Source organism: Podarcis cretensis (assembly GCF_951804945.1).
Source record: "Podarcis cretensis genome assembly, chromosome: 13".
NCBI classification, from domain to species: Eukaryota; Metazoa; Chordata; class Lepidosauria; order Squamata; family Lacertidae; genus Podarcis; species Podarcis cretensis.
Window position 1 is genome coordinate 12270479 of NC_137182.1, and position 27453 is coordinate 12297931.

Genomic DNA, 27453 nt, shown 5'->3' on the forward strand with positions numbered 1-27453 from the left:
CACTGCAGCCGAGGAACGAAAACCTCTGCATATGCTCAGGAGAACTGCGCCTCTTGCTTCTCGAGCAGAAGCCTCCCTGCCGCCTTACCAGAGGCTTCAGATACCTCGGATCGAGACCCCTCCCCAACTCGCCCCTGCGCTTTCCCTTCTCCGGCCGAGAAGGCGCAGCCCCGTTCCGGCGGCGCTTTCTGAGCCGCCCCGATCGCTCCACCCGGCCCCGATCCTTGAGTTTTGGCACCAGACCGGAGCCCGCCCGCCTGCTTTGCCTCCGGCTCCGGGGCGGCGAGAAGCCGAGCGCGCCCCGGGCCTGTCTCCCTCTCCCAGCCGGTCCTCGTGACGCATCCGGCTGCCGGCCCCCCGGAAAGGGCGGCTCCTCCCGGGGCAACCGGCGGGGCTGGGCCGGGACGCGCTGCTCCTCCTCCTCTTCCCCAGCTCGGGCGCGGGGGCGGGGAGAGCCGGGGCGGGGCGAGCGCGGGCTGAGCGAGCGCGCCAGACGGCCGGGGAGCTGCGCGCCGGGAGGGTCCCTCTTTGGCGTCTCCAAACGCGCCCTGGGCGCACCGTCCTTTCCTTGGCTCGCCTTGCGCGCGCGGATCGAGGCTCCCGCGGCGAGCTCAGGCGCCGGATGCCGTTCCCCGGCGGCTTGTGGTGGTTGCTGTGCTGCAGGCAAGGTTTCACCTTGCTCCGACGCGACTATGGCGAGGCAGGCAAAGGGGGGGCGGACGACGACGAAGCCGAGGAGTCCTTCGAATTGCGCAGCAAAGGCGACGAGGTGAGTTGGGCAGCTCCCGGAGTTACTTGCTGCGTCCTATTCCCGCCCGGGGGCTGCAGCTTCTGCAGAGCTGGCCGGCAGATCTCGCTTTTATTTTTTTAATACCTTGCGCTTTTGCGACCCTAGAGGAGCCCGCGTGCCTTAACTCGTCCCCGCGCCCCCGATACCGGGGGGGGGGGGGAACCAGTAGGACAAAGTGTTCTGAACGCGCCTGGGACGTAAATTCGCGCAGGTTAACTGCGGCTTCGCCTTTGGAAGCTCTGTCCTGTACGTCGGGGGCGGGGGGAGAGAATTGCTCGCTTTACTCAGTGTAAAGGAATTCGCTTGAAACGTGTTCGGAGGCTTTACTGAGCCTTGACTCATGCAGCCCTGGACCTGCGTTCTTGATTTGCAAAGGAGCACATGAAGGTGGAACAAGGAGGGCTGGCGCGGTAGATATCCGTGCATAAACTTCTTCAGGCGCTTTTGCACCTAGGATATATGCTCTTTGGGGCCGCCGATCTAACCTGCAGGATAGCACCCCCGGCCCCATCAGCTTGTCTCCATCCTGTAAGCAGTTTGGGAGCCATCCCCAGGGCAGGACTGCCCGTCTCCTCATCCTCCTAATTTCGGGGGGTGGATGAGCTTCCTCCGGATAGGTAGCATGAACTAAGTGGCAGGAATGATTTGCTGGCAACGTGAGTTGGGGAGCGGGTGTCTCCTCATATTCATAATCCTTATGTAATTCTACGGCCATGAATTATGCAGAATGAGCTGTTGTCTTGGCTGCTTGGGCACCTCTTGCTCCCAGCCCATTTCCTTTTCACCGTGGGCAAAAGGAAGTCATGGAGAGCTGAAACCTGGCCAGCTTCAAGAGTGACAGAGAGCAGAGCTGCCTTTTGGCTGGCTGGGACACAGGAGTTCAGAAAGAAGCCATTCATCTCCCCCACCCTGCATTTCCCTCTGCTTTCTCCCTGGGGAGCAAAAGGTGGACTGCCAATTCCTCCGTCTATTTCCCAATTGCCCACCCAACCGCCTCTTCCAGAATAGGACCCAGACCAGCTCCAAAGGATGAATTTCTTGACATCAGCTGAAGCCGTAGATTAGTGCCAGTTGTTTTTTTACAGGAATAATGATGCTTACTCTAGGGCAGAACGAGCCTGTTCGCTCTCATAAAAGATTTCCTTTCTCTGACCTAGTACTTTGGATACTAGGCATACCTTTGCACTTGTGGGCTTCCTCTGCAAGAGACCTGGAGAGCAGCAACACGAGAGCAGGGACTTTTCTGTGGTGGCTTCCCACTTGTGGAATGCTCTCACCCAGGGAGGGTTGCCTGGCGCCTTCGTTACCTATCATTAGGCACCGGGCAAAAACATTCCTCTTCTCCCAGGCCTTTGGCTAATTAAGCATTCTATGGCCTTTTAAACAGTGTGCGAGGGTTATTGTTTGTTACGATGGTATGTATTTATGTATTTTTACATTGTAAACCGCCCTGTGATCCTTGGACAAAGTGTGGTACAGTGGTACCTCGGGTTACAGTCTCCGCTAACCCAGAAATAGTACCTCAGGTTAAGAACTTTGCTTCAGGGTGAGAACAGAAATCGTGCTCCAGCGGCATGGCAGCAGCAGGAGGCCCCATTAGCTAAAGTTGTACCTCAGGTTAAGAACAGTTTCAGGTTAAGAACGGACCTCCGAAACGAATTAAGTTCTTAACCTGAGGTACCACTGTACAGGCAAAACATTGTAGAGAAGCGGATTGCAGTCTGGCTGGCCAAGGGACTTGAAAAGGTTTAGCTTAACCCGAAGCTGGATCTGCTGGGAAAATTGGGAGTCTCTTTCTCTCTCACACACACACGGACACCTTTCTGCTCTGAAACTTCTGCAGTCAGAAAGGCAGGTCCTGTCAAGAGGAACGGGATGTGACATGTTGGAGGCGATGCATCACCGCAGCCTGGAAGGAACAGGTTTGGGGTTCTCCAGATCTCTGCAGAGGTGTTATTAGACGTCCACGGAAGAGGAAGCGCTAGCCCTGGGATGGGAGGAGAGATCTTCAAGCTGGACTGCCCAGCAAGATGTAGCCTTGGTTTGCCAACACATGGCTGCATTTGTAGGCCCTGTTGCCCTTCCCAAGAGGAAAGAAAATTTGGGGCGGTAGATGATTTGGCTGAAGGTCACAAATCCCGGAGATAAGTTAAAGGTAAAGGTACCCCCTGCCCGTACGGGCCAGTCTTGACAGACTCTGGGGTTGTGCGCCCATCTCACTTAAGAGGCCAGGGGCCAGCGCTGTCCGGAGACACTTCCGGGTCACGTGGCCAGCTTGACATCGCTGCTCTGGCGAGCCAAAGCCGCACACGGAAACGCCGTTTACCTTCCCGCTGGTAAGCGGTCCCTATTTATCTACTTGCACCTGGAGGTGCTTTCGAACTGCTAGGTTGGCAGGCGCTGGGACCGAGCAGCGGGAGCGCACCCCGCCGCAGGGATTCGAACCGCCGACCTTTCGATCGGCAAGTCCTAGGCGCTGAGGCTTTAACCCACAGCGCCACCTGCGTCCCTGGAGATAAGTTATTGGGGGCTAAATATACGCATGCTGCTTTGAGCCGCCCAGAGTGGTTGGGGAAACTCAGCCAGATGGGTGGGGTATAAATGATAAATTATTATTATTATTATTATTATTATTATTATTATTATTATTATTATTCCCTCCCCTTCCTTTGCTCTGCCATGGCTGGGGAACACCTCCTATTTCCAATTTCCAATTAAACTTTTTATTGCACTAGCCATAGGCCATGGCATCATTCAGAAGGAGAACAACAAACAACAACAATAACCATAACCATAACAATCATCGGGCACCACACATACAATAAAACCACAGTCTACTAAAATTATTTGATGCATTAAATATAATAGAGTAGCAGAAGATTCTCAGGTAAGATGTGCCAATTTAAATATCTGAATCCCCTTTGCAGTTGGCTGCTATTTTGTCTAGTTCCTTCCTCCTGATCTTCTTAGCTGCCGGCCCATAGAGTGCTACTTTATAAGTAACAAAGTCGTCGGTGTCGCTCAGCAGCCATTTCACCCTTTCTACCCTATTCAGATGTATTCCATTCGTAAACGGGTTTTATAAATCCGTCTCTTGGGTCTATATATAATGGGCACTGCAATAAATACAGTGGTACCTCTGGTTATGTACATAATTCGTTCTGGAGGTCCATTCTTAACCTGAAACTGTTCTTAACCTGAAGCACCACGTTAGCTAATGGGGCCTCCCGCTGCTGCAGTGCCGCCATCGCACGATTTCTGTTCTCACCCTGCAGCAAAGTTCTGAACCTGAGGTAATATTTCGGGGTTAGCGGAGTCTGTAACCTGAAACGTATGTAACCTGAAGCGTATGTAACCTGAGGTACCACTGTAATGGCACAGCTCCTCGACGCAGGGTTGTCCACACAGACAGAGTCTCTCTTTGTAATGTACTTTGAGCACCTCCTATTTAATCCTGGTTAGTAGTAAATTGGAAGCAGGTGGCGCTGTGGGTTAAACCACTGAGCCTAGGGCTTGCCGATCAGAAGGTCAGTGGTTCGAATCCCCGCGACGGGGTGAGCGCCCGTTGCTCGGTCCCTGCTCCTGCCCACCTAGCAGTTCGAAAGCATGTCAAAGTGCAAGTAGATAAATAGGGAAGGTAAACGGTGTTTCTGTGCGCTGCTATGGTTCGCCAGAAGCGGCTTAGTCATGCTGGCCACATGACCCGGAAGCTGTACGCCAGCTCCCTCGGCCAATAAAGCGAGATGAGTGCCGCAACCCCAGAGTCGGTCACTACTGGACCTAATGGTCAGGGGTCCCTTTACCTTAATGTCCAGCTAAAGTAGGACTGGAGAAACTGTGGCCCTCTATATGCTGTTGGACTACAGTTCCCATCTTCCATCACCAGTGGCCATGTTGCCTGGAGCTGATGGGAGATGGAGTCCATCAACAGCTCCCCCGCCCCCCGGCTGAATTAGTTGGTTCTGGGAAGCCCACAGCAGGGCTTGAACCCAATAGCCCTCTCCTGTGGCTGTTGGATTAATTACCATAGCTAATACCTATCGATAGGCCCATTTATAGAGGATAGGTCTAATCCCATTTTAGAGCCATGTAAGCCCATGTGGCCGTAAGTTCAATACAGTGGTACCTCAGGTTACATATGCTTCAGGTTACATACGCTTCAGGTTACAGACTCCACTAAACCAGAAATAGTGCTTCAGGTTAAGAACTTTCCTTCAGGATGAGAACAGAAATTGTGCTCTGGCGGCGCAGCAGCAGCGGGAGGCCCCATTAGCTAAAGTGGTGCTTCAGGTTAAGCACAGTTCCAGGTTAAGTACAGACCTCTGGAACAAATTAAGTACTTAACCTGAGGTACCACTGTACATTGTGTCAAGGCGGGGAACCTGTGGTCCTTCAGGTGTTCCTGGACTCCATCTCCCATCAGCCCTAGCCAATGTGGCCAATGTTTAGGGATGATGGGAATTGTGGTCTAGCAATGCATTGTGTGACTTTCTTTTGTCTGTCCCAATTTAACAGGGTGACCCTGAGTTTTAGCACTGAAAGGGGTGGGGATATTCCCCCTCCCCAATACCATGCCTGATTTTGCCTTAACCATCCTTGTATGTCAGCCTGGATAGCTCAGTTGGACTTGGACTTAATAATAATAATAATAATAATAATAATAATAATAATAATTTTTTAAAAAATATTATTTGTACCCCGTCCACTCTGGGTGGCTTCCAACAGATATTAAAAATACATTAAAATACATTTAATAAAGGTAAAGGTAAAGGGACCCCTGACAATTCGGTCCAGTTGTGGCCGACTCTGGGGTTGCGGAGCTCATCTCGCTTTATTGGCCGAGGGAGCCGCCGTACAGCTTCCTGGTCATGTGGCAGGCATGTGGTGAACCAGAACAGCGCACGGAAACGCCGCTTACCTTCCCCCTGGAGTGGTACCTATTTATCTACTTGCACTTTATGTGCTTTCGAACTGCTAGGTTGGCAGGAGCAGGGAACGTACAATGGGAGCTCACCCCGTCATGCAGATTCGAACCGCCGACCTTCTGATCGGCAAGTCCTAGGCTCTGTGGTTTAACCCACAGCGCCACCCGTGTCCCAAAATACATTTAATATAAAGATTAAAAATAAACCACAGCAAAGCTAACCTGGTTCCATTTGTTTATCCTCAGGGTCCCTTCCGACTCTACAATTCTGTGGTTATCTGATTCATTTATTCTCTCCCCCCGCAAAAAAAAGTAATTTCCAAGTGTTCTAACTTTTTTTTTTTGGGGACAGGGGAAATGCTCTAGCTACTTCATCATGTCTTTTAACTATAGGCTTTGTGCGATGCTGCCAGAACCTGTTTTCCCCAGTGGGGTGCTACGCCAAAGCAGCGCTGGGGTGGGTGTGAGTTCACTTACCACCACAAAAGCAGCTTAGCTGGAGAGACCAGAACCTGAACCTGGTCATCTGATAGGTGTTAACTGGGTGTGCCGTAGTGTCACGCACGCCTGGCACTCCTTACCTTGACCCCTCAGGAAATTTAAGGATTTGGCATCCCCAAACTCGGCCCTCCAGACGTTTTGGGACTACAATTCCCATCATCCCTGACCACCGGTCCTGTTAGCTAGGGATGATGGGAGTTGTAGTCCCAAAACATCTGGAGGGCCGGGTTTGGGGGTGCCTGATTTGGAGGATGCTATCCAGCTTGGGATGCGGGTGGTGCTGTGGGTTAAACCACAGAGCCTAGGACTTGCCGATCAGAAGGTCAGCGGTTCGAATCCCCGCGACGGGGTGAGCTCCCGTTGTTCAGTCCCTGCTCCTGCAACCTAGCAGTTCGAAAGCACGTCAAAGTGCAAGTAGATAAATAGGTACCGCTCCGGCGGGAAGGTAAACGGCGTTTCCGTGCGCTGCTGTGGTTCGCCAGAAGCGGCTTAGTCATGCTGGCCACATGACCCGGAAGCTGTACGCCGGCTCCCTCGGCCAATAAAGCGAGATGAGCGCTGCAACCCCAGAGTCGGCCACGACTGGACCTAAAGGTCAGGGGTCCCTTTACCTTTACCTATCCATCTTAGGTTGGCTGGGGTTAGGATGTTCCCCAGGAACATCGCCGATGGTCAGGGAAGAAGGGAGTTGAAGTTTGCCAATATCTGGAAGGCCACAGCTTCCTCACCCCACCCCACCCCACCCAGCATTTGAAATTAGCCAGGTGCCATGCACGTTTTGTGACTGGCATGGGTTCAATTGCGACCACTTGGAGATCTTCGAATGCCAGGTTGGCACCTGTCATTTCCACCTGGCTGGCCCCTCCGGCTTTCTTAAGCAGCTAAGCAGTTAATCATTGCAATGATCCTGTGAGGTAGGCTATGACTGGCCCAAGGTCACCCAGTCAGCTTCATGACCGAATGCATATTTGAACCGTGATCTCCTAGGTCCTACTCTGACAGTCTAACCCATGGGTGGGCAAACTAAGGCCCGGGGGCCAGATCCGTCCCAGTCGCCTTCTAAATCCAGCCTGTGGATGGTCCGGGAATCAGCGTGTTTTTACATGAGTAGAATGTGTCCTTTTATTTAAAATGCATCTCTGGGTTATTTGTGGGGCAAAGGAATTCGTTCGTTATTTTCCCTTCAAAATACAGTCCAGCCCCCCACAAGGTCTGAGGCACATTGGACCTCCCCCCCACCCCGCTGAAAACGTTTGCTGACCCTGCTCTAACCACTACATCACCCTGTCTTCCTAGAGTACTTCTGCTGTGCTATGAGCTAAATTAAGTAGGCAAATAAATATGGGGGGAAACAAAAGGAGAAGGATCTGAAATATTTTCCTTGCTGCGTGAATTTGTTTTATTCTGGATTTCTTTATTTGATGTTTTAATGGGTTGTAAAGCGCTTTGAGATTTCTTCTTCTTCGAGATATAAAGCAGTCTAGAAATGAACTGAAGAAAAGGAAAAAGAAATCTCATTAGGGGGGCGGAATGGCGCCTAGACATTCTGTTGTGGCGACCGTAACCTAGGTTTTAAGCTGCCATTTGGCAGTGACCTTATATATCTTGAGTTTCCTAACATGGCTCACCCCCGGTTTATGGAACAGCAATTGAAGAACTTCTAGCCCCACATTTCCCCTTTTAGTGGCTTTTCTCCAAGTCCAGTGCCTTTGCCCTGCCAAGGCTTTCTGAAAGAGGAATGCAGAATTTATTTTTCAGTCATGCAAGTTCCTTCATTTCGGGCCCTCAGAATGGTAAGGAAAAGTGTTCAGTTCCCTTCTCCATCAGGTTGTGGTGAAAAGTGATTAGACACAACCGTGTTTTCACCCGCAGACCCCACTTTGTCCAAGCAGTGGCGTAGCGTGGGGGGTGCAGGGGGGGCCGGCCGCACCGGGCGCAACATCTGGGGTTAGGGCAAATCCACGGGTTAGGGGGCGCAAATCCACGGGTTAGGGGGCGCAAATTACTTGCCTTGCCCCGGGTGCTGACAACCCACGCTACGCCACTGTGTCCAAGTGAGAAAATCAATGATTTGTCATTTATGTGGATTGTCGCCCAAAGAGTTCCATAAGCCGAAACAGTTTTCTTTTTAAGGGAGTAGAGTTCTCTCTTTCGAAGAACGTGGGAAAGCTGTTGTAGTCAATGGGTAAACTCTTATGAAGAGTTTACTATTTCAGAACACTTTACAGTGGTACCTCTGGATACGACCGGGATCCGTTCCAAAGCCCCGTTCACATCCAGAAGCGAACACAACCCACGTCTGCGCGGGTCACGATTCGCCGCTTCTGCGCATGCGCGTGACATCATTTTGACCGTCTGCGCATGCGCGAGCGGTGAAACCTGAAAGTAACGCGTTCCGTTACTTCCAGGTCACCGCGGAGGGCAACCCGAAAGCGCTCACCCTGAAGCAACTTCAACTGTATTTTTAAAGTATTACAGTGGTACCTCGGGTTACAGACGCTTCAGGTTACAGACTCTGCAAAACCAGAAATAGTACCTCGGGTTAAGAACTTTGCTTCAGGATGAGAACAGAAATCTCACGGCAGCAGCGGGAGGCCCCATTAGTTAAAAGTGGTACCTCAGGTTAAGAACGGACCTCCAGAATGAATTTAAGTTCTTAACCCGAGGTCCCACTGTACACTGTTCACCTGAACTAAAACCCTACCAAAGAAAGCAAAGAGGAGTACCTGGCTTCTTTTTGCTCCTTTCCCCTACCAGTTCCTCACAGTTCAGACTGCTAATCTGAAATATTTCAAGTAAAGGTGCTTTTTCGGTGAGTACAAGGGCTTGCAGACTCAAATAGGGCCCTTCCTTACCATGCAAATTTGAGATAATTGCTACAAACAACCATTAAACTTTTAAAAGCCTTCCTGAGCCTAGTCATTATAGTATGGCGTCATTCCCTTCTCCTGGAGATGGAGGAAGGGACACCTGTCAGAACAGGGAAGGGATGTTTAATTTTCATTTTTCATTTTTCATTTCACATTTAATTTGTATACCACCTTTCTATTTCACTATACCCAAGGCGGTTTACAAGCTGAAGAAGCAATGAATGTACACCATATAACAATCCAATCCAATCCAAAAATGTGATAATCAAACATAACTTTAAAATAAGCAACTTATATCAAATAAAGTCAGCTTCAACAATCCACTAGAATAGTATAGAATATTAAATATCAGCATATAAAAATGAAACAGAAATCCACTCTTAACAATTACAATAAATAATTTCTAAACTATAATCAATAAAAACAACGGCAAGTCACACTGCATAAAATAATACAATACAAATTGAGAAGCCTGTGGAAACAACTGAGAGGCCATGAAGGAAGGAAGGATAACCACAGGAAGATTTGAAGAAGGAACTATTGGAAACTCAAGGCAGTAGAAACATAAGATGATTGGAACCCCACTGAACTTGAAGCATGGGAAGCCCCAACAAAAAATTATAATTTGGCAGAATATTTGGATTATATGAGATGTATTTGTATAATTTGGAATATGCAATGTGATCTGATTGGATTGTTAAAATGGAAAACTTAATAAAAATTATTATTAAAAAAGAGAGAAAGAGGGAAGCAGAGATTGGAGGGTGGGGCAAGGCAGGCGGAAAGGTGTTGCTTGATGGACAGCTGGAAGTCTCTCTCCTTGAGGAGACCTTGAGGAGTTCTGCCTAGGGTTCTTCTTGCCGGAAGCAAATTAGGGCCTTCTCCCACAAAGACTCTGGACCTGCAGTTTCCAGCTCTGGTAGCTTAATCCTGCTAGGAAGTCATCTGAGAAGGGTTCTAGGAGAGCAGTTTCAACTCCTGGTGGGCTCATCATGCAACGGATGAGTGTTGGACTAAGACCTGGGAGACCAGGGTCCATGGCTTCACTCAGCCATGAAGCTCACCACCACTGACCCCAACCCAGCTCACAGGGTTGTTGTGAGGATAATACGGAAAGGGGAAGAGCCACGGACATCATCTTCAATGTTCGAAATTGTGTTGTTGTTGTTTAGTCATTTAGTCGTGTCCGACTCTTCGTGACCCCATGGACTAGAGCACACCAGTCACTCCTGTCTTCCACTGCCTCCCACAGTTTGGTCAAACTATGTTGGTAGCTTCGAGAACACTGTCCAACCATCTCGTCCTCTGTCGTCCCCTTCTCCTTGTGCCCTCCATCTTTCCCAACATCAGGGTCTTTTCCAGGGAGTCTTCTCTTCTCATGAGGTGGCCAAAGTCTTGGAGCCTCAGCTTCAGGATCTGTCCTTCCAGTGAGCACTCAGGGCTGATTTCCTTAAGAATGGATAGGTTTGATCTTCTTGCAGTCCATGGGACTCTCAAGAGTCTCCTCCAGCACCATAATTCAAAAGCATCAATTCTTCGGCGATCAGCCTTCTTGATGGTCCAGCTCTCACTTCCATACTTCCATACATGATGTATGGAAGTTCGAAATTAGCCGGGCACATTTTGTACCTGGCTATCGACCACTTGGGGCCAAGTCAAGATGCCTGGGCGCCAGAATGGTGCCTGACATGTCCATCATCTGGGGATCATTGGATCTGGACCGTTTTCACACACTAGTACCACATCCTGTAGAATTTTCTCCGTTATATTTTATCTGCACAATCAGAATGAATTTCTGGAACCAAATTGTTGTTTCTTCCTCTTCTGTGCAGCCTGAGTAGGAGCAGTCACCATTAAGAAAAAGAGGTGCAAATAGGTCATTATATGTGTGGATTGTCCCTGGATAAGTTCTCAAAGTTCTTAAGCTACCCCAAGGTTGTCATCTGAACTAGCCAGATGTTTAACAGAATCACAGTCAGTCCATCATTTGGAAAATAAGATTTTAGTGCTTGCTTCGGCAGCACATATACTAAAATTGGAGCATGGAAAATAAGACTTTAGAGCCTTCTTGCCCCACAATGGCAACCAGATATTCCGTTTTGGTGACTGTAACCTTGGTTTAAGGAACCATTTGGCTCCTAGCTTATATATCTGAGTTTCTAACACTGGTTTGAGCTCTTTGGAGGAAAGTTGGGACAAGAAAGCTAATTAATATACAGTGGTATATCGGGTTAAGAACTTAATTCGTTCCAGAGATCCGTTCTTAACCTGAAAGTGTTCTTAACCTGAAGCATCACTTTAGCTAATGGGGCCTCCTGCTGCCACTGCGCGACCGGCACACAATTTCTGTTCTCATCCTGAAGTAAAGTTCTTAACCTGAGGTACTATTTCTGGATTAGCGGAGTATGTAACCTGAAGCGTCTGTAACCTGAAGCATCTGTAACCCGAGATACCACTATAATATAATATAATATAATATAATATAATATAATATAATAGGGACGCGGGTGGCGCTGTGGGTAAAAGCCTCAGCGCCTAGGGCTTGCCGATCGAAAGGTCAGCGATTCGAATCACTGCGGCGGGGTGCGCTCCCGCTGCTCGGTCCCAGCGCCTGCCAACCTAGCAGTTTGAAAGCACCCCCGGGTGCAAGTAGATAAATAGGGACCGCTTACTAGCGGGAAGGTAAACGGCGTTTCCGTGTGCGGCTCTGGCTCGTCAGAGCAACGATGTCACGCTGGCCATGTGACCCGGAAGTGTCTCCGGACAGCGCTAGCCCCCCGGCCTCTTGAGTGAGATGGGCGCACAACCCCAGAGTCTGTCAAGACTGGCCCATACGGGCAGGGGTACCTTTATCTTTAATACAATACAATACAATACAATACAATACAATACAATACAATACAATACAATACAATACAATACAATACAATACAATACAATTAATATAAGGTAATATAATATAATAACAATATAATGTAACATAATATAATAAGCATTGTTCTGGAAGCACTCTGTGTGTGTGCCGTTACTGGTGATCAGCCATGACGAAACTGTAGGCTCTGGGTTTCCCTCTACTCCGCAAAGGAGTTAAGTCTCTGGAACAGGACTGCAGCATTTATTCACCAGCCTTTGCATGGGCACCCACTGGAAGGGCAGGGCCTCTTGCACTTTGAATAATTGTGCAGAAGAAGGCATTCCAAGAGTTGTCGCTTGCATGACCACCTCGCTTGGGACGAAGATGGCCCCATCGGTGCTGCAAACCTTGCCGTTTGGTGCTTTGGGGAAATCGTGGCTTCTGGAAGCTGGCGTTCCCCACCCCCGCCCCCCGTAACATGAGGGACCATTAGGTCCAGTCGTGACCAACTCTGGGGTTGCGGTGCTCATCTCGCTTTATTGGCCGAGGGAGCTGGCATACAGCTTCCGGGTCATGTGGCCAGCATGACTAAGCCGCTTCTGGCGAACCAGAGCAGCACACGGAAACGCCGTTTACCTTCCCGCCGGAGCGGTACCTATTTATCTACTTGCACTTTGACGTGCTTTCAAACTGCTAGGTTGGCAGGAGCAGGGACCGGGTAACGGGAGCTCACCCCGTTGCGGGGATTTGAACCGCCGACCTTCTGATCAGCAAGTCCTAGGCTCTGTGGTTTAACCCACAGTGCCACCCGCATCCCTTTAACATGAGGATAGTTGAGAGCTAAGGGAATCACAGCGGTCTTATAGTGTTGGGGGATGTAATGGGATGGCTGCCAGACAGCGCTTGCTTCTACTGGTCCTCTGTTGCAAGCCCCCTTCTTCCTCTCTGTGTGCCCAGTGCTTGCCCTCTGGGCAGAGAAATATAGTGCTGTTAAATATGTGCTGAGCAACAGTGCCAGAGTGCAGGCATACTGTGATTTTTTAAAGATATACTACAGCCTGACATATTACAATGGCACTCACGAAATCAAGACAGCTTTTGCTTACGTCTTGGCCTCCACATACTCGCTGTTTCTTACCGTCTTTTCAGCCATGCTCCTCTGCAGGTTGGGACAAGGTTGAAGCTAGGGCTAGCTTGGTGCATGAATTTTAATATGCTTGTAAACGCTGTAATCTGAATTAGGACATCTGATTTTAAGCTGAAGAGAGCACGATGGTGCATGTTGCCAAACCAAAAGGGAACCCAGCAAAATTTTGCATTTTCAAGCATTATCAAACATCCCACTTCTTCTGCTTTGCTGATAATTTTCTGAACGATGAATTCATTTTAAACACAGCCTACGTGTTGGAAAGGCTGATTTTATGCATGCTGAGTGAGTCATAAATCAGGATTCGCTTCTTCTTTTCCATTGCTAGTTCCACCTTGTGATGATAAAGGCATTTGTCCTTCTCCTTGCCTTGTATCCTTCTCCATAGCCTTGGTCAACATTTTGATCTCCCAGTTCTCCTATATGACCCACCATTATTTACTTCTGCCACTTCCTCTAATTCAGATGAAATCACCAGCAATGGCAGCGCATGATGCTGTGCTGTATGGATGTAGTCATTGCAAAGCATGGATGTAAAGCAAGGATGGATGGCGGCTAACAGACTGAGGTTGAATCCTGACAAGACAGAAGTACTGTTTTTGGGGGACAGGAGGCGGGTGGGTATGAAGGAATCCCTGGTCCACAGTTGAATGGGGCAACTGTGCCCCTGAAGGACCAGGTGCACAGCCTAGGAGTCATTATGGACTCACAGCTGTCCATGGAGGCGCAGGTCAATTCTGTGTCCAGGCGGCTGTCTACCAGCTCCGTCTGGTATGCAGGCTGAGACCCTAGCTGCCTGCATACTGTTTCCCTAGAGTGGTGCATGCTCTAGTTATCTCTCACTTGGACTACTGCAATGCGCTCTATGTGGGGCTACCTTTGAAAGTGACCCGGAAACTACAACTAATCCAGAATGCGGCAGCTAGACTGGTGACTGGGAGTGGCTGCTGAGACCACATAACACCGGTCTTGAAAGACCTCCACTGGCTCCCAGTACGTTTCCGAGCACAATTCAAAGTGTTGGTGCTGACCTTTAAAGCCCTAAACGGCCTCAGCCCAGTATACCTGAAGGAGGATCTCCACCTCCATCGTTCTGCTCGGACACTAAGGTCCAGCGCCGAGGGCCTTCTGGTGGTTCCCTCACTATGAGAAGCCAAGTTACAGGGAACCAGGCAAGAAGGCCTTCTTGGTAGTGGCACCCGCCCTGTAGAACGCCCTCCCACCAGATGTCAAGGAGAAAAATAACTACCAGACTTTTAGAAGACATCTGAAGGCAGACCTGTTTAGGGAAGCTTTTAATGTTTAATAGGTTATTGTATTTTAGTGTTTTGTTGGAAGCCGTCCAGAGTGGCTGGGGAAACCCAGCCAGATGGGCGGGGTATAAATAAATTATTATTATTATTATTATTATTATTATTATTATTATTATTATTATTACATCTAGCACCAATAGCAGCCTTTTGTAGGCATTATTTGGGCTCCACAACGTTCGGGGTGTCCTGGTTTTTACTTTCTGAAATATGGCAAACCCTAGGCTTTTGGCGCATACCTGAATTTATACATTCCTCAGCTCGCCACTTCAAATCAATGGTTTTGATCCTAAAATCCGGCAGCATTTATGATATGGGTGGGGATAATTAACTGAGCTAGGAGAAAGAGGGTTCTACTTTTCTTTTTTTGATAAGCATTTGAAGGTGTACGATGGTCTCCCCGCCAGTTCCAGCTCTGCTTCTTCTGCGGAATAATCCTTCCACACTCTCTTGGCGCCTGCTGCCAGCCTGCCTGCCTCTGCAAGGATTGTGGCAGCCCTTGCAAACTTGATCTGATTTATAACAGGTGTTCTAATGCCAGAGGACAGTTGGTGCCCCTTCTATAACAGGCTACCTGGTGCAGCAGCTCCCTGGCTTTATATTTCGTCTCTCCCGTTTTTTCCACCTGGCCTTTGCTCTGGCAGGGAGAGGGGGCCAGGAGGAGCGCATTGGCCTATGTTGAAACCGGACCTGGCTGTGTGTCCTGCAGTGCCCCCGTCCCCGGTCCCCTTTAACTGTGCCAAAAACCTTATTGCAGATTTTGGCGCCTGCCAACACCACCGAGCCCCTTTGAATAAGGTGCACGAAGCCAGGTTTCCCTCTTGCCCTCTGTTGGGGACTTTTCTGCTCTCCCGGCCTGCCCATCCCCCTTTGCAGAGGAAGGAAGGCTTGGCTACAATAGGACTTTGTTTGCCTGTATCTTACTCAGCAATGTGCTTGTGCAATTCTGCACAGCCCCGGAGCCCAGTGCCAAGGTCGGCTGAGGATACAGGAACCCGTTCAGCTGCTGCAGCTTGCGGTGTGTGCAGTGGGGAGGGTGGGGGGTGGCTAGCCAGACAGACTGTGGCCTGGGAGGGGCAGCAGCCCAGACGAAGCAGCCTGGGAAAATTGCAGATTAATAATTCGCTCCCATGTGTGGTTGGGGAAATGGGAAGAGCAACGTTACTGTGCATTTTCCCCCAATCTCTCTTCGGATCGGCCTCTTACTTTTGTGTGAGAGAACACACACACACACACACACAATATAATAATGTGCGGCAGAGAGTGTTGTTCCGGCCCTTGAACCGCCCCCCCCCCATCTTAAAAGCCTTCTAACATGTCTTCTAACGCAGATGGCGCTGTGGGTTAAACCACAGAGCCTAGGACTTGCCAATCAGAAGGTTGGCGGTTCGAATCTCCACGACAGGGTAGCTCCCGTTGCTCGGTCCCTGCTCCTGCCAACCTAGTGTGGCAAGGCCACCTAGAAGAGTTTTACCTTTACATTTTCTGTATAACCATGTATCCTAATAATGCTTAAATTGTTAAGGCTGGAAGGGCCTAAAATCTTAGGAATCCAAAGTCTCTCTCTGCCTTGTTCGAAAGCACATCAAACTGCAAGTAGATAAATAGGTACCACTCCAGCGGGAAGGTAAACAGTGTTTCCGTGCGCTGCTCTGGTTCGTTGGAAGTGGCTTAGTCCTGCTGGCCACATGACCCAGAAGCTGTATGCCGGCTCCCTCGGCCAATAAAGCGAGATGAGCGCTGCAACCCCAGAGTCGGCCACGACTGGACCTAATGGTCAGGGGTCCCTTTACCTTTAATATATCTCCTTATCCAAATCACCTGCAAAGCATAGCTTTGTTTTCTTGTGTCCTGATCAGTGTCTCCCTCCCCCCCCTTGCTTTTCAGGGAGCTCCCTTGCAGGTGAACGTCACTCAGCCCAGTCGGACCAGCAGCGGTTCCGAAAGGTGAGCAGCGAAGGGTCGCGGGGCAGCTCGGTCAGTAGAGCACAAGGCTCTGAATCTCAGGGTTGCGGGTTGTATCTCCACGTTGGTCAAAAGATTCCTGCCTTGCATGGGGTTGGGCCTGTAATAAACAAAAATCTGCCCTTATTCCCCATAAGGGAATAAGGGCAGATTTTTATGACCCTACCAACTCTACAATTCTGATTCAGTTTGGGGCGTGGCACTCAAATAGGCAAATGTGTTATTGGGGGCGGGGTAGCTGTTCATGTCAGAATTCTGGCTCCTGTCAGCAGAAACCTGTAGGATCCTGCAACTAATGTGATTGGCTTAGGCCCTGACACTTAATCTTTTTTAAAATACAGTGGTGCCTCGCAAGACGAAAAGAATCCGTTCCGCGATTCTCTTCGTCTAGTGGTTTTTTCGTCTTGCGAAGCAAGCCCATTGACGGCTTAGCGGATTAGCACTATTAGCGGTTTAGCGGCTTTTAGCGGCTTATCGGCTTAGAAAAAGGGGGGGGAAGGGGAAAAAACCACAGGAACTCGCAAGACATTTTCGTCTTGCGAAGCAAGCCCATAGGAAATTCGTTTTGCGAAGCACCTCCAAAACGGAAAACTCTTTCGTCTAGCGAGTTTTCGTCTTGCGAGGCATTCGTCTTGCGGGGCACCACTGTAATAATAATAATAAAGATCTATTTGGTCAACTAGATCTTTTCCGCACTCCCGTCCCTGCAATCTAAATAAGAACTCCTGCCCATCAAAGGCCAATGACTGCCTGCCCCTTCTGTTTGTTGCCAACTTATTCCCTTCTTCTTCGATGCTATCATCAGGCTCCACCTTTGGCCAAAAGCAAAATACTGGATAGGTATTAGTAAATACAGTTTTTTAAAAAATCCCTACGGCTGAATCCTGCCTCCGTGACAAGCCGCCTTGCTTCGAAGTCCTACCTTCTGATTTGGGATGCGCAGTGGTTGGCAATAGTAGCTACGTGCTAAGGGAGGATAACTGCACTGCATGTGATTTTCTTGTTGCATGTTAAAAAAATACCAGTCCTGGGACTTCCGTCTCAAATTAGCATATGACTGGGGGTTCCTAGTGACTTAGATTGCAGGCATAGGAGTGGGGGAAAGATCTTTCTAGTTGCCCAAACAGGTATTTAATTTTTAAAAAAGAATAAGTGGCAGGGCCTAAGCTTACCTAGGAAACCAGCCCTCTCCCCTGAAAGTATTCCCTCTGATTTCAGATATCTGGGGGCGGCTGTGTGGGGAGAACACTTTGTACATGTTCAGATGCAGTCTGCTAGCATTTTACATGAGAACTGCCTAGCTCGGCGGGGGGGGGATTGGACTACCTGATCCTCATTGTGCCTTCCAACACTGCAATTCTGTGATTCTCTGTTTTAGAGCAGAGAGGAGCCATAGTTCAGTGGCAGAAGCACCTTCTTTGCAAATAAAATATCCCAGGTTCAGTTGGACTAGGGAGAGAAATCCCATCTGAAACTCTGGAGAACCACTGCAAGTCATTGTAGATGATGATGATGATGATGATGATTATTCATTTATTTCATTTTTATACTGCTTTATATTTTAAAGAAAAATCTCAAAGCGGTTTACTTCATATTAAACATCAATAGCACAATCCAGAATCAAACATTTCTGAAGAAAGTACACAGTCGAAGCAACACAATTAACAGGAAACCAAAATACCATCTCAGAGATTTCAAAATAAAACATTACAAAGGAGGTCAACTACAGAATACATATTTAACACAAAGTTAACGAAAACAAAACAAAAATCTTAAACATTACAAAAGAAAACGTTGCTGAGTGAAGTCAAATATAAAATGCACATTTAAAACAGCATAATTAACAAGAGAATAAAATATTATCCTAAGCATGACACAGTTGCTTGGCAGGCACAAAAGAATGGGGCAAAAGAACCCAATAATTAGGATTAGTTGTCAGGCATCACCATAGATGATTTTGAGCTACACAGACCCAATTTCCTGACACAGAAAACCTAAGAGTTCAGCCCGCATTTGGGGGGCATTTCTCCTGGACCTCAGACTAATGCGTCCCAAGAGTGCCTTGTTTTGTTCCTTTTTGGAAGGTTTCCCAATTCTTTCTCAACTAGAGAGCAACTGGGAGAGAGAGAGAGAGAGAGAGAGGGGAGAAGCGATTGTGGGAAGAATTCTGTCTGGTGACCCACACTCCTCCCGGCCCCGCTTGCAAGCTAATGGTTCCCAGCTGGGGTCAGGCCTAGCGAGGGCGCCTGGAGGAAAGGGACTCCAACATCTTCCTCTGTTGCAAGACAGGGCCTGGGAAAAGGCCGAGGGGAACAGAGGCCCGTGTGCGAAGCTGAGAGCTCTGGGGTTCGTCCTCTGCAGAGCGAGCGTCTGAACATTGCTGTGGCTGAGCGCCTGGGGGAAGTAGAAAGGAAAAGGGGCGAGTGATGCCTTTTGGTAGGGGGGTTAAAAACATCTAGGTGGCAGTGGGCTTGGCTGGCAGCTCCTCTTGTCTTGCTAGGGGAGCTTTGCTTTCTACCTGAGCTCACCTGGCAGGTTATCAGGGTGCCAGTATGTTTCCGAGCACAATTCAAAGTGTTGGTGCTGACCTTTAAAGCCCTAAACGGCCTCGGTCCTGTATACCTGAAGGAGCGTCTCCACCCCCATCGTTCTGCCCGGACACTGAGGTCCAGCTCCGAGGGCCTTCTGGTGCTTCCCTCACTGCGAGAAGCCAAGTTACAGGGAACCAGGCAGAGGGCCTTCTCGGTAGTGGCGCCCTCCCTGTGGAATGCCCTCCCACCAGATGTCAAAGAGAACAACAAGACTTTTAGAAGACATCTGAAGGCAGCCCTTTTAAGGGAAGCTTTTAATGTTTGATGTATTACAGTATTTTAATATTTTTTTGGGAGCCGCCCAGAGTGGCTGGGGAAGCCCAGACAGATGGGCGGGGTATAAATAATAAAATTATTATTATTATTATTATTATTATTATTATTATTATTATTATTAATTTGTAGAGTTGGGACCACACAGGTCATTTAATCCACCCCCATGCAGTGCAGGAATCTTTTTGCCTGACATGGGGCTCGAACCCACGACCCTCAAATTCCGAGTCTCGAGCTAGGCATTTGGGTGAAGGACAGCAGGAGGTGCCTGAGATGCACTCGAGCCCCAGGACCTATTCTCATTACCAGGGCGAGCAAAGTGGTCAGCGAAGGAGAGTGAGCAAGTGCAGGCATTGATTTCTCTTATCATGGTATCACATACTTCCGGGTTAAAGGCTGTGGGCTTGGCTGGCAGCACCTCTTCTCTTGCTAGGGGAGCTTTTCTTTCTACCTGAGCTCACCTGGCAGGCTATCAGGGTGCCAGTATGTTTCCGAGCACAATTCAAAGTGTTGGTGCTGACCTTTAAAGCCCTAAACGGCCTCTGCCCAGTATATCTGAAGGATCATCTCCACCTCCATCGTTCAGCCTGGACACTGAGATCCAGCGCTGAGGGCCTTCTGGCAGTTCCCTCATTGCGAGAAGTAAGGTTACAGGGAACCAGGCAGAGGGCCTTCTTGGTGGTGGCCCTCCCATCAGATGTCAAGGCAACAAACAACTATTTTACTTTTAAAAGACGACTGAAGGCGGCCCTGTTTAGGGAAGTTTTTAATGTCTGACGCTGTATTGTTTTTAATATTCGGTTGGAAGCCGCCCAGAGTGGCTGGAGAAACCCAGCCAGATGGGCGGGGTATAAATAATAAATTATTATTATTATTATCTTAGGTGGGGTAAAACCAGCAGTGGATGTGGCCAGGACCAAAACGTAGATGGAGCCTTCTCTCTTTCCCTCTTATTCCCCATTCCATTATGGGAGGGACGGGTCACTCTTGCCAGAAGCCTTAAACTGGCCTTCAAAGTTAGTCCGACGCCTGCTGTTTGCCTGCCCTTGTCTTGGAGTAACTAGGAGTCTTGGTTTGCCTGTTTTCCATCTCCCTTGTGGGGTGACCCCCAATCTACCTCCCTCTGGAAGGCCCTCCCCCTAAGTCCCAAATGGATAATGTGCTCATTCCATAGTAACTAATGATAGTACCCCTGAGCACCTAAAATGGAGTTTAGAGTCACCCACCAAAAGGAGAATATTGTATATCCCGGACCCATGGAAGTGTACAAATGGGAAACAGCACTTGCAAGTGGACCCTATGCATGGGATGGAGTCAAAATTCAGAGATGGCGGTGGGCGGATAAGGCCGGAAATCGCTTAACTATTTCGCACATTTTGGAGCAGTTCTAGCAACACTGGGGGGGGGGGGGAGAGACGGACAATGCAAATATGCAAGTCAGAAGCAAAAATAAGTAAAATAAATGTGGGGCTGGACTCCCTTCATAGAGAGGGTTGCAGAATTTAGGGGTAGGGTGGGGGGATAAGCCCTTCCCTTCCTCTTTTGTCGTCGTGCCCCCCCCCTTGCCCAAATGCACACACTGTTCCCTCGGACAATCCAGCCGCCATCCTCTCCTCTCCTGAGCTCCTTCGTTTCCCAAATTCTTGGCAGCCTTTCTATATAAACAGCTTATTTTTAGCCGGAGGTTAACAGTGCAAGAGCTGGCGGCCCACTTTCCCACAGCCGTGGAGGGAAGTGGGTGTGGGGCAGCGTCCGAGGAAGGGGAGGAAAAGCAGTGGGGACAAGTGCTGGAATGTGCGTAGGCCGCAGTTTGGGGTTCTGTGGGGAGGGAGGCGAGGAAACTTGGGAGCAGGCAGTTTTCAAACCCTGAGCCCCACCTTTAGCTGAACATTAGCACTTGTGGGGCTGTGTTTTTTGCTCCATAAGACGCACTTTTCCCCTCTTAAAATCCAAGGGGAAATGTCTGTGCATCTTATGGAGCGAATATGTGGTCCTTGGGGCTGGGGGGGGGGAACCCAGGCTTCCCTTGCTGGCCACGACCTGCTCTTTGGGGCTGGCGGTGGCTTTCCACCTTTGGGTCGAGCAGCTCTGGGGTAGCGCACGAAGCCTCCGCAGGAAGCTGCCCTGGGGAAGCTTCGCATGGCATCCCTGGCAAAAGTCCTCAAGAGCTGCATTTTTTTCCTCTTGAATTCCCCCCCTGCCTTGTGGAGCAAAAAATACGGTAGGTTGCAAACTCACTTTAGTTCCAGCTGAAATGCAGTTTTTTTGACTCCCGACCCACCGGTTGGAGACCAGGCCTTCGGGGATGGGTCACACTCAGGGTGGATTTGATTTAAATCAAATTGATTTTAACCACGATTAAAATCACTAGGCAGTAAGACTTGATTTAAATCATATTTTTGTAACAGAAGGGCTCATTCTTGCTAGTATAATCTTAATATTTACCACCAGATAGAGGTTTCGTTTTTGGAAGAATAAATTTTCAGCGTAGTTTTTGCAGTTGCATCAAAAATTACTGATGTGGTTATGCTATTAGAAATACGTAGATAATTATGAAATTATTGTGAGGTTTAATAAGTTGTGTGGACAACTTTTCTGCTGTACTTTATTGGAAGGAGGAAAACAATCAATTCCTTAACAACAACTTAAACAATTTATTTAACTAAAACAGTAACATTATCGCATATGTATCCATGTTTGTTAACTGATGTGGTTAAACAATAAAAACAGACTGAGTTTTAGCACACTTAAAAACAAATCCTTATTTCCTGATGAATAGCCTTTGGAATATAAAGTAGCTTAAATAGAAAACTAGAAAGATTTTTTTATCCAAAAGCATTTTATTTAAAAAAATCCAATTTAAATAAAAATAATCCAATTTAAAATTTAAAAATCTGATAGATAAAAGTTGATTTTTATTCACGCTGGTCACACTAGGGCCTCAGGTTGATGCTTCTATCTCTTTATCTCAGAGGTGCATAAAGCCCTGAAGTAAAGCAAATGTGGCCCTTCAAGGCTCTCTGTTTGGCCCTCAGCACCTCCCCCTTGCAGCCACACCCTGTCTCTCCAGACCGCAGTCCTCACCAGACCCAGAATATTGCCTGACTAGAATATTTCCTTGCCCTCAGAGGGGCATAGAAACTAGCCTACGTGGAAAGGTTTGAGCATTTGCATTTGTTGCTCCACCCACTTTTGCCTGTGGCCCCCAGAAGCTTGCTGAGAGGGGAATGCGGCCCTCGGGCTTAGCGAGGCCCTGCTTGACCCGCTCTGTCGTCCCGCAGGTCTCTGCCAGTGTCGGAAGAAACGCACAGTCTTATCACGGAGAAGAAGAGCGGGAGACTGCAAGGAGAACCCGATGCTATTGTGAAAGGTGGGGTCTTAACGCAGCGCGACTCCCTGAGCAGAATCGGGGCTCCTTGGTTTCGTTTGGGTTTTCATTATTCCTGCCACCCGACACTGCCTAGCCTTTTTCAGCAGCGTGGTTCCCAGTCATTTGGAGGAGTGGCAACGTGCGTGTTGAAGGGATGAAAAGCGTGGTACTTGCATTGCAAGTTGCGCTAAATTAAAGAGCAGCCACAAAGCGTTTAGGGGACGTGGGTGGCGCTGTGGGTTAAACCACAGAGCCTAGGACTTGCCGGTCAGAAGGTCGGCGGTTCGAATCCCCGCGACGGGGTGAGCTCCCGTTGCTCGGTCCCTGCTCCTGCCAACCAAGCAGTTCAAAATCACGTCAAAGTGCTAGTAGATAAATAGGAACCGCTCCGGTGGGAAGGTAAACGGCGTTTCCGTGCGCTGCTCTGGTTCGCCAGAAGCGGCTTAGTCATGCTGGCCACATGACCCGGAAGCTGTACGCCGGCTCCCTCGGCCAGTAAAGCGAGATGAGCACCGCAACCCCAGAGTCATCCACGACTGGACCTTTTTACTATTCCTTCTCCTGCATAGATGGGTTACCTTCCCAGGTTGACCAGCCCTATCTGGCCCATCTGTAGAAGCAGAAAGAGAGCCAAAGTGTCCTTGGGGTGGGGGTCAACCTGAGCACAGGTTCCACCTCACCATCTTTTTATTGCCTCTTCCAGGCTGGCTGCAACGGGAGGTCCGGGGAGGTATAAAGACCCCTTGGCTGCGTCCCCGCAAGTACTGGTTTGTGCTGACGGAGGATTCCCTCGACTACTATAGCGGGTGTGAGGTGACGGCCCGGTGCCTTGGTTCGCTCGTCCTCACCAGTCTCTGTTCTGTGCTGTGGCCTGACAAGCAGACCTACAAGGAGACAGGTAAAGAATGTGGGCCTCTGCCTGGCTGTGGAGTGCTCGGGTATCAAGCCTTTTAGCACAGGGTTGGAGAACCTCAGATCCAAATGTGGCCCTCTGAACCCTTTCCTCTGGCCCTTGGGATTCTCCTCAGACCACGCCCTCTTCAACTTGGGGGGTGGGGTAGGAACCAACAACGTTTCTGTCCGGATTTTCACTTTTTGAAATATGGCAAACCGACTGGAATGTGACCTTGATCTGTAGCAATGCCTCTAACTTGTTTGGATGGAGATGTAGAACATGTTACGTGTAGAAACCGGGTTTTTGTGTGCATTTTGTGCGGCTGGAGTGCAGCCTTCTGTACAAAGGGAAGAATCGGGCCTATTTCTCTGCCCGTGTTTGTGTCTGTCCTGCCCATTGCTGGCACCCCTGGCCCATGAGGAAATGTGGCCTTTGGGGCGAAGAAGGTTCCCACCTCCTGTTTCAGCTTTCATTGATTGATTGATTGATTGATTGATTGATTATATGCCGCCCATCAGACCGGGTTGCCGCAGCCACTCTGGGCGGCTTCCGGCAAATGAAAACACAGTAAAACGTCAAACATTAAAAACTTCCCTGTGCAGCTGCCTTTGCATGCTTCCTAAAAGTCGGATAGTCGTTTATTTCCTTGACATTTGAGGGCATCGCGTTCCACAGGGTGGGCACAACGACCAAGAAGGCCCTTCTGCTTTTTGCTACCTCGGTCTCAAAGCTGCTTTTTTGCAATAGAAACACATTGCATGTAAAATGTAAAAGCATAAATTAAAACCGCAAAAACTTGGGAATTCTTAAAATATGGAAAAACTTAAAGGGAAAGCATCAGGAAATTTTAAACTTTGGAGAAGTGTTAATGAGAGAAAGGTCTCCTAAGTTCGAAAGGATAGATATAGATATAAAAGCGTAGCCTCTCTATGACCTGTGTGTGGCTGTCATGGGGAATCAAAAGCCTTTTCTCTTCCTACTTCCCGCATTTCTGTGTTCCTTTCAGGGCTATATCTGCTACTAATGCTAATAGATATAGATCTATAGCTATACATCTATATGCTGTGTAAGTTAAGGCCTGTACACTTCCTGCTTCATCCTAGGGTGTGTGTATAATTTTTGGGTTGCCATATGTCCAGAATTTTTCAGACGTTGCTGGGATTCAGCCGTTGGAAAGTGTCCGGGTGGAAATTGCTTAAATGTCCGGGAAAGTCCAGGCTTATGGCAACCCGTGAAAATCGCAATTTCCAGTGTCTGGGCATGAGCAGAAGCGATTTCCAGAGCCGTGGAAGAGAGTCCCCATGCTACGCCGCGCCAGTTTAGCGCAGCACGCGGGGACTCACCAAATGGGCCTTAGGTTGCCAACCTCTGGTGTAGATTCTGGCCAATTTCCTTGAAAATAGCTCAAAAGCATCTTTTTCTGTTTTTTTAGATCTTACAAAAAAAATTAAATAGGAGCTGAGAAACTTTAGTGTCCAGATTTTCACTTTTTGAAATATGGCAACCCTAGTATATTTATAGGGACGTGGGTGGCGCTGTGGTCTAAACCACAGAGCCTAGGGCTTGCTGATCGGAAGGTCGGCGGTTCGAATCCCCATGCTGGGGTGAGCTCCCGTTTCTCAGTCCTGCTCCTGCCAACCTAGCAGTTCGAAAGCACATCAAGTGCAAGTAGATAAATAGGTATCGCTCTGGTGGGAAGGTAAACGGTGTTTCTGTGCACTGCTCTGGTTCGCCAGAAGCGGCTTAGTCATGCTGGCCACATGACCCAGAAGCTCTCTGTGGACAAACGCCGTCTCCCTCGGCATATAGAGCGAGATGAGCACACAACCCCAGAGTCGTCCACGACTGGACCTAACGGTCAGGGGTCCCTTTACCTTTACTAGTACCGTATTTTTTGCTCTATAAGATTCACTTTTTCCCTCCTAAGAAGTAAGGGGAGATGTGTGTGTGTCTTATGGAGCGAATGCAGGCTGCGCAGCTATCCCAGAAGCCAGAACAGCAAGAGGGAATGCTGCCTTCACTCCACAGTGATCCCTCTTGCTGTTCTGGCTTCTGAGATTCAGAACATTTTTTTTTTCTTGTTTTCCTCCTCCAAAAACTAGCTGCGTCTTGTGGTCTGGTGCGTCTTATAGAGTGAAAAATACGGTATATTATACCTGTGTATACGCGTGTGTGTGTTTCTATTAATCACATGCTGGTACTCCCTTCTGTCTCCCTCCTCCGCAGGATACTGGGCAGTGACTGTTTTTGGCAGAAAGCACTGCTACCGCCTCTACACAGAGCACTTAAACGAAGCTGTGCATTGGGTTTGCGCCCTACAGAAGGTCATCATCAGCAAGCCCCCCGTGCAGACCCCAACGCAGCTCCTCATGTGTGACATTGAGGTGAGTGGGGCATGGGCCAGGAAGGGAATGGGTGCGATGCGAGGGCCAGGACACACCTGCCGAAGCTGCGAATGGGCCAAGCCCATTCTCCAGCCACTCTGGGCTGCTTCCAACCGAATATTAAAAACAATACAGCGTCAGACATTAAAAACTTCCCTGAACAGGCCCTAAATTTAATGATCTGAGCCTTGGGGCAGGGGGCTGGTTTCATAGGCAAGGCCTATGCTAATTAAACAAACAACCAATTAATATTCTTGCGGGTAGGGGTGGAGAGCTAGGCCCGTTACTTATTGCTGACGTGCCCAAAAGTGTTAAGTTGCACCATCTGCCCTGAGGATTTGCAATGTGAAATGCAAACGGGTTTCATGCCCGGAGCCCACACGCACATGGTTAGCCACCTTTGGCGAGGGCAGCCCCTTCATGGTGGCAGCAGGTATTTGCATGCAGGTTTCCTAAAGCGGCTCTTCTGGGAAGGTGCTCTTGTCGACACCGCAGCAGTTCCCAGACTTGAATCAGTAGCTCTAGAAATTCTGCAGCCAGCGAAATGGCTCAACTGACAAACAGGTTAAGGGGAAATACAAAACAACCATTTACTCAAAAAAGGGATGTGTTCAAGAAATACAGTGGTGCCTCGCAAGACGAAATTAATCCGTTCCGTGAGTCTCTTCGTCTAGCGGTTTTTTCGTCTTGCGAAGCAAGCCCATTGACGGCTTAGCGGATTAGCGCTATTAGCGGCTTAGCGGATAAGCAGATAAGCGGCTTAGCGGCTTAGAAAAAGGGGGGGGGAGGAAAAAAACCCCGCAGGAACTTGCAAGACATTTTCGTCTTGCGAAGCAAGCCCATAGGAAATTCGTTTTGCGAAGCACCTCCAAAACGGAAAACCCTTTCGTCTAGCGGGTTTTCCGTCTTGCGAGGCATTCGTCTTGCGGGGCACCACTGTACCTACAAAAATATAATAACGATATAACATCTATGGCAGCGATACGTTATAAGAAAGTATTAGAAAATATATTAAGAGTAAGCTAATAAGTGTAAGTACATTCAATATTGTAAATGTAAAGTACATCAGGAAATGATGGGAAGTCTGTCTTAACATTGGGACGTAGGTGGTACTGTGGGTTAAACCACAGAGCCTAGGACTTGCCGATCAGAAGGTTGGTGGTTCGAATCCCCGCGACGGGGTGAGCTCCCGTTGCTCGGTCCCTGCTCCTGCTAACCTAGCAGTTCGAAATCACATCAAAGTGCAAGTAGATAAATAGGTACCGCTCCGGCGAGAAGGTAAACAGCATTTCCGTGCGCTGCTCTGGTTTTCCAGAAGCGGCTTAGTCATGCTGGCCACATGACCCGGAAGCTGTACGCCGCCTCCCACGGCCAATAAAGCGAGATGAGTGCCGCAACCCCAGAGTTGGTCACGACTGGACCTAATGGTCAGGGGTCCCTTTAACTTTACCTGTCTTAACATAGTTTAGTTTATTTGATTCTACTTTGGTTTATTTTTGTTTAGTTAGAAAATATAAGAAAAGAGCATGTATAAGTATAAATATTTAATGGTAAAATCATTTAAGGTTATTATTATTATT

The 27453-nt window shown here is 48.8% G+C and overlaps 1 protein-coding gene across 2 annotated transcripts in view; it reads left to right on the forward strand.

Annotated features, from left to right (window-relative positions):
• The first annotated feature begins 481 nt into the window (after window positions 1–481).
• PLEKHH3 (pleckstrin homology, MyTH4 and FERM domain containing H3) overlaps window positions 482–27453 on the forward strand; it is a 36778-nt gene continuing 9806 nt past the window's right edge. Inside the window, exons 1-5 of one of the 2 annotated variants that reach the window (XM_079949635.1) lie at window positions 482–769; window positions 16284–16342; window positions 22506–22594; window positions 23298–23492; window positions 25716–25873. In XM_079949635.1, the coding sequence (XP_079805761.1) occupies window positions 623–769; window positions 16284–16342; window positions 22506–22594; window positions 23298–23492; window positions 25716–25873 (648 nt within the window). In that variant the 5' untranslated portion in view covers window positions 482–622. Of the gene's footprint in view, window positions 770–7789; window positions 8009–16283; window positions 16343–22505; window positions 22595–23297; window positions 23493–25715; window positions 25874–27453 lie in introns of those variants that run through there. The other variant, XM_079949636.1, reaches the window with a different exon arrangement.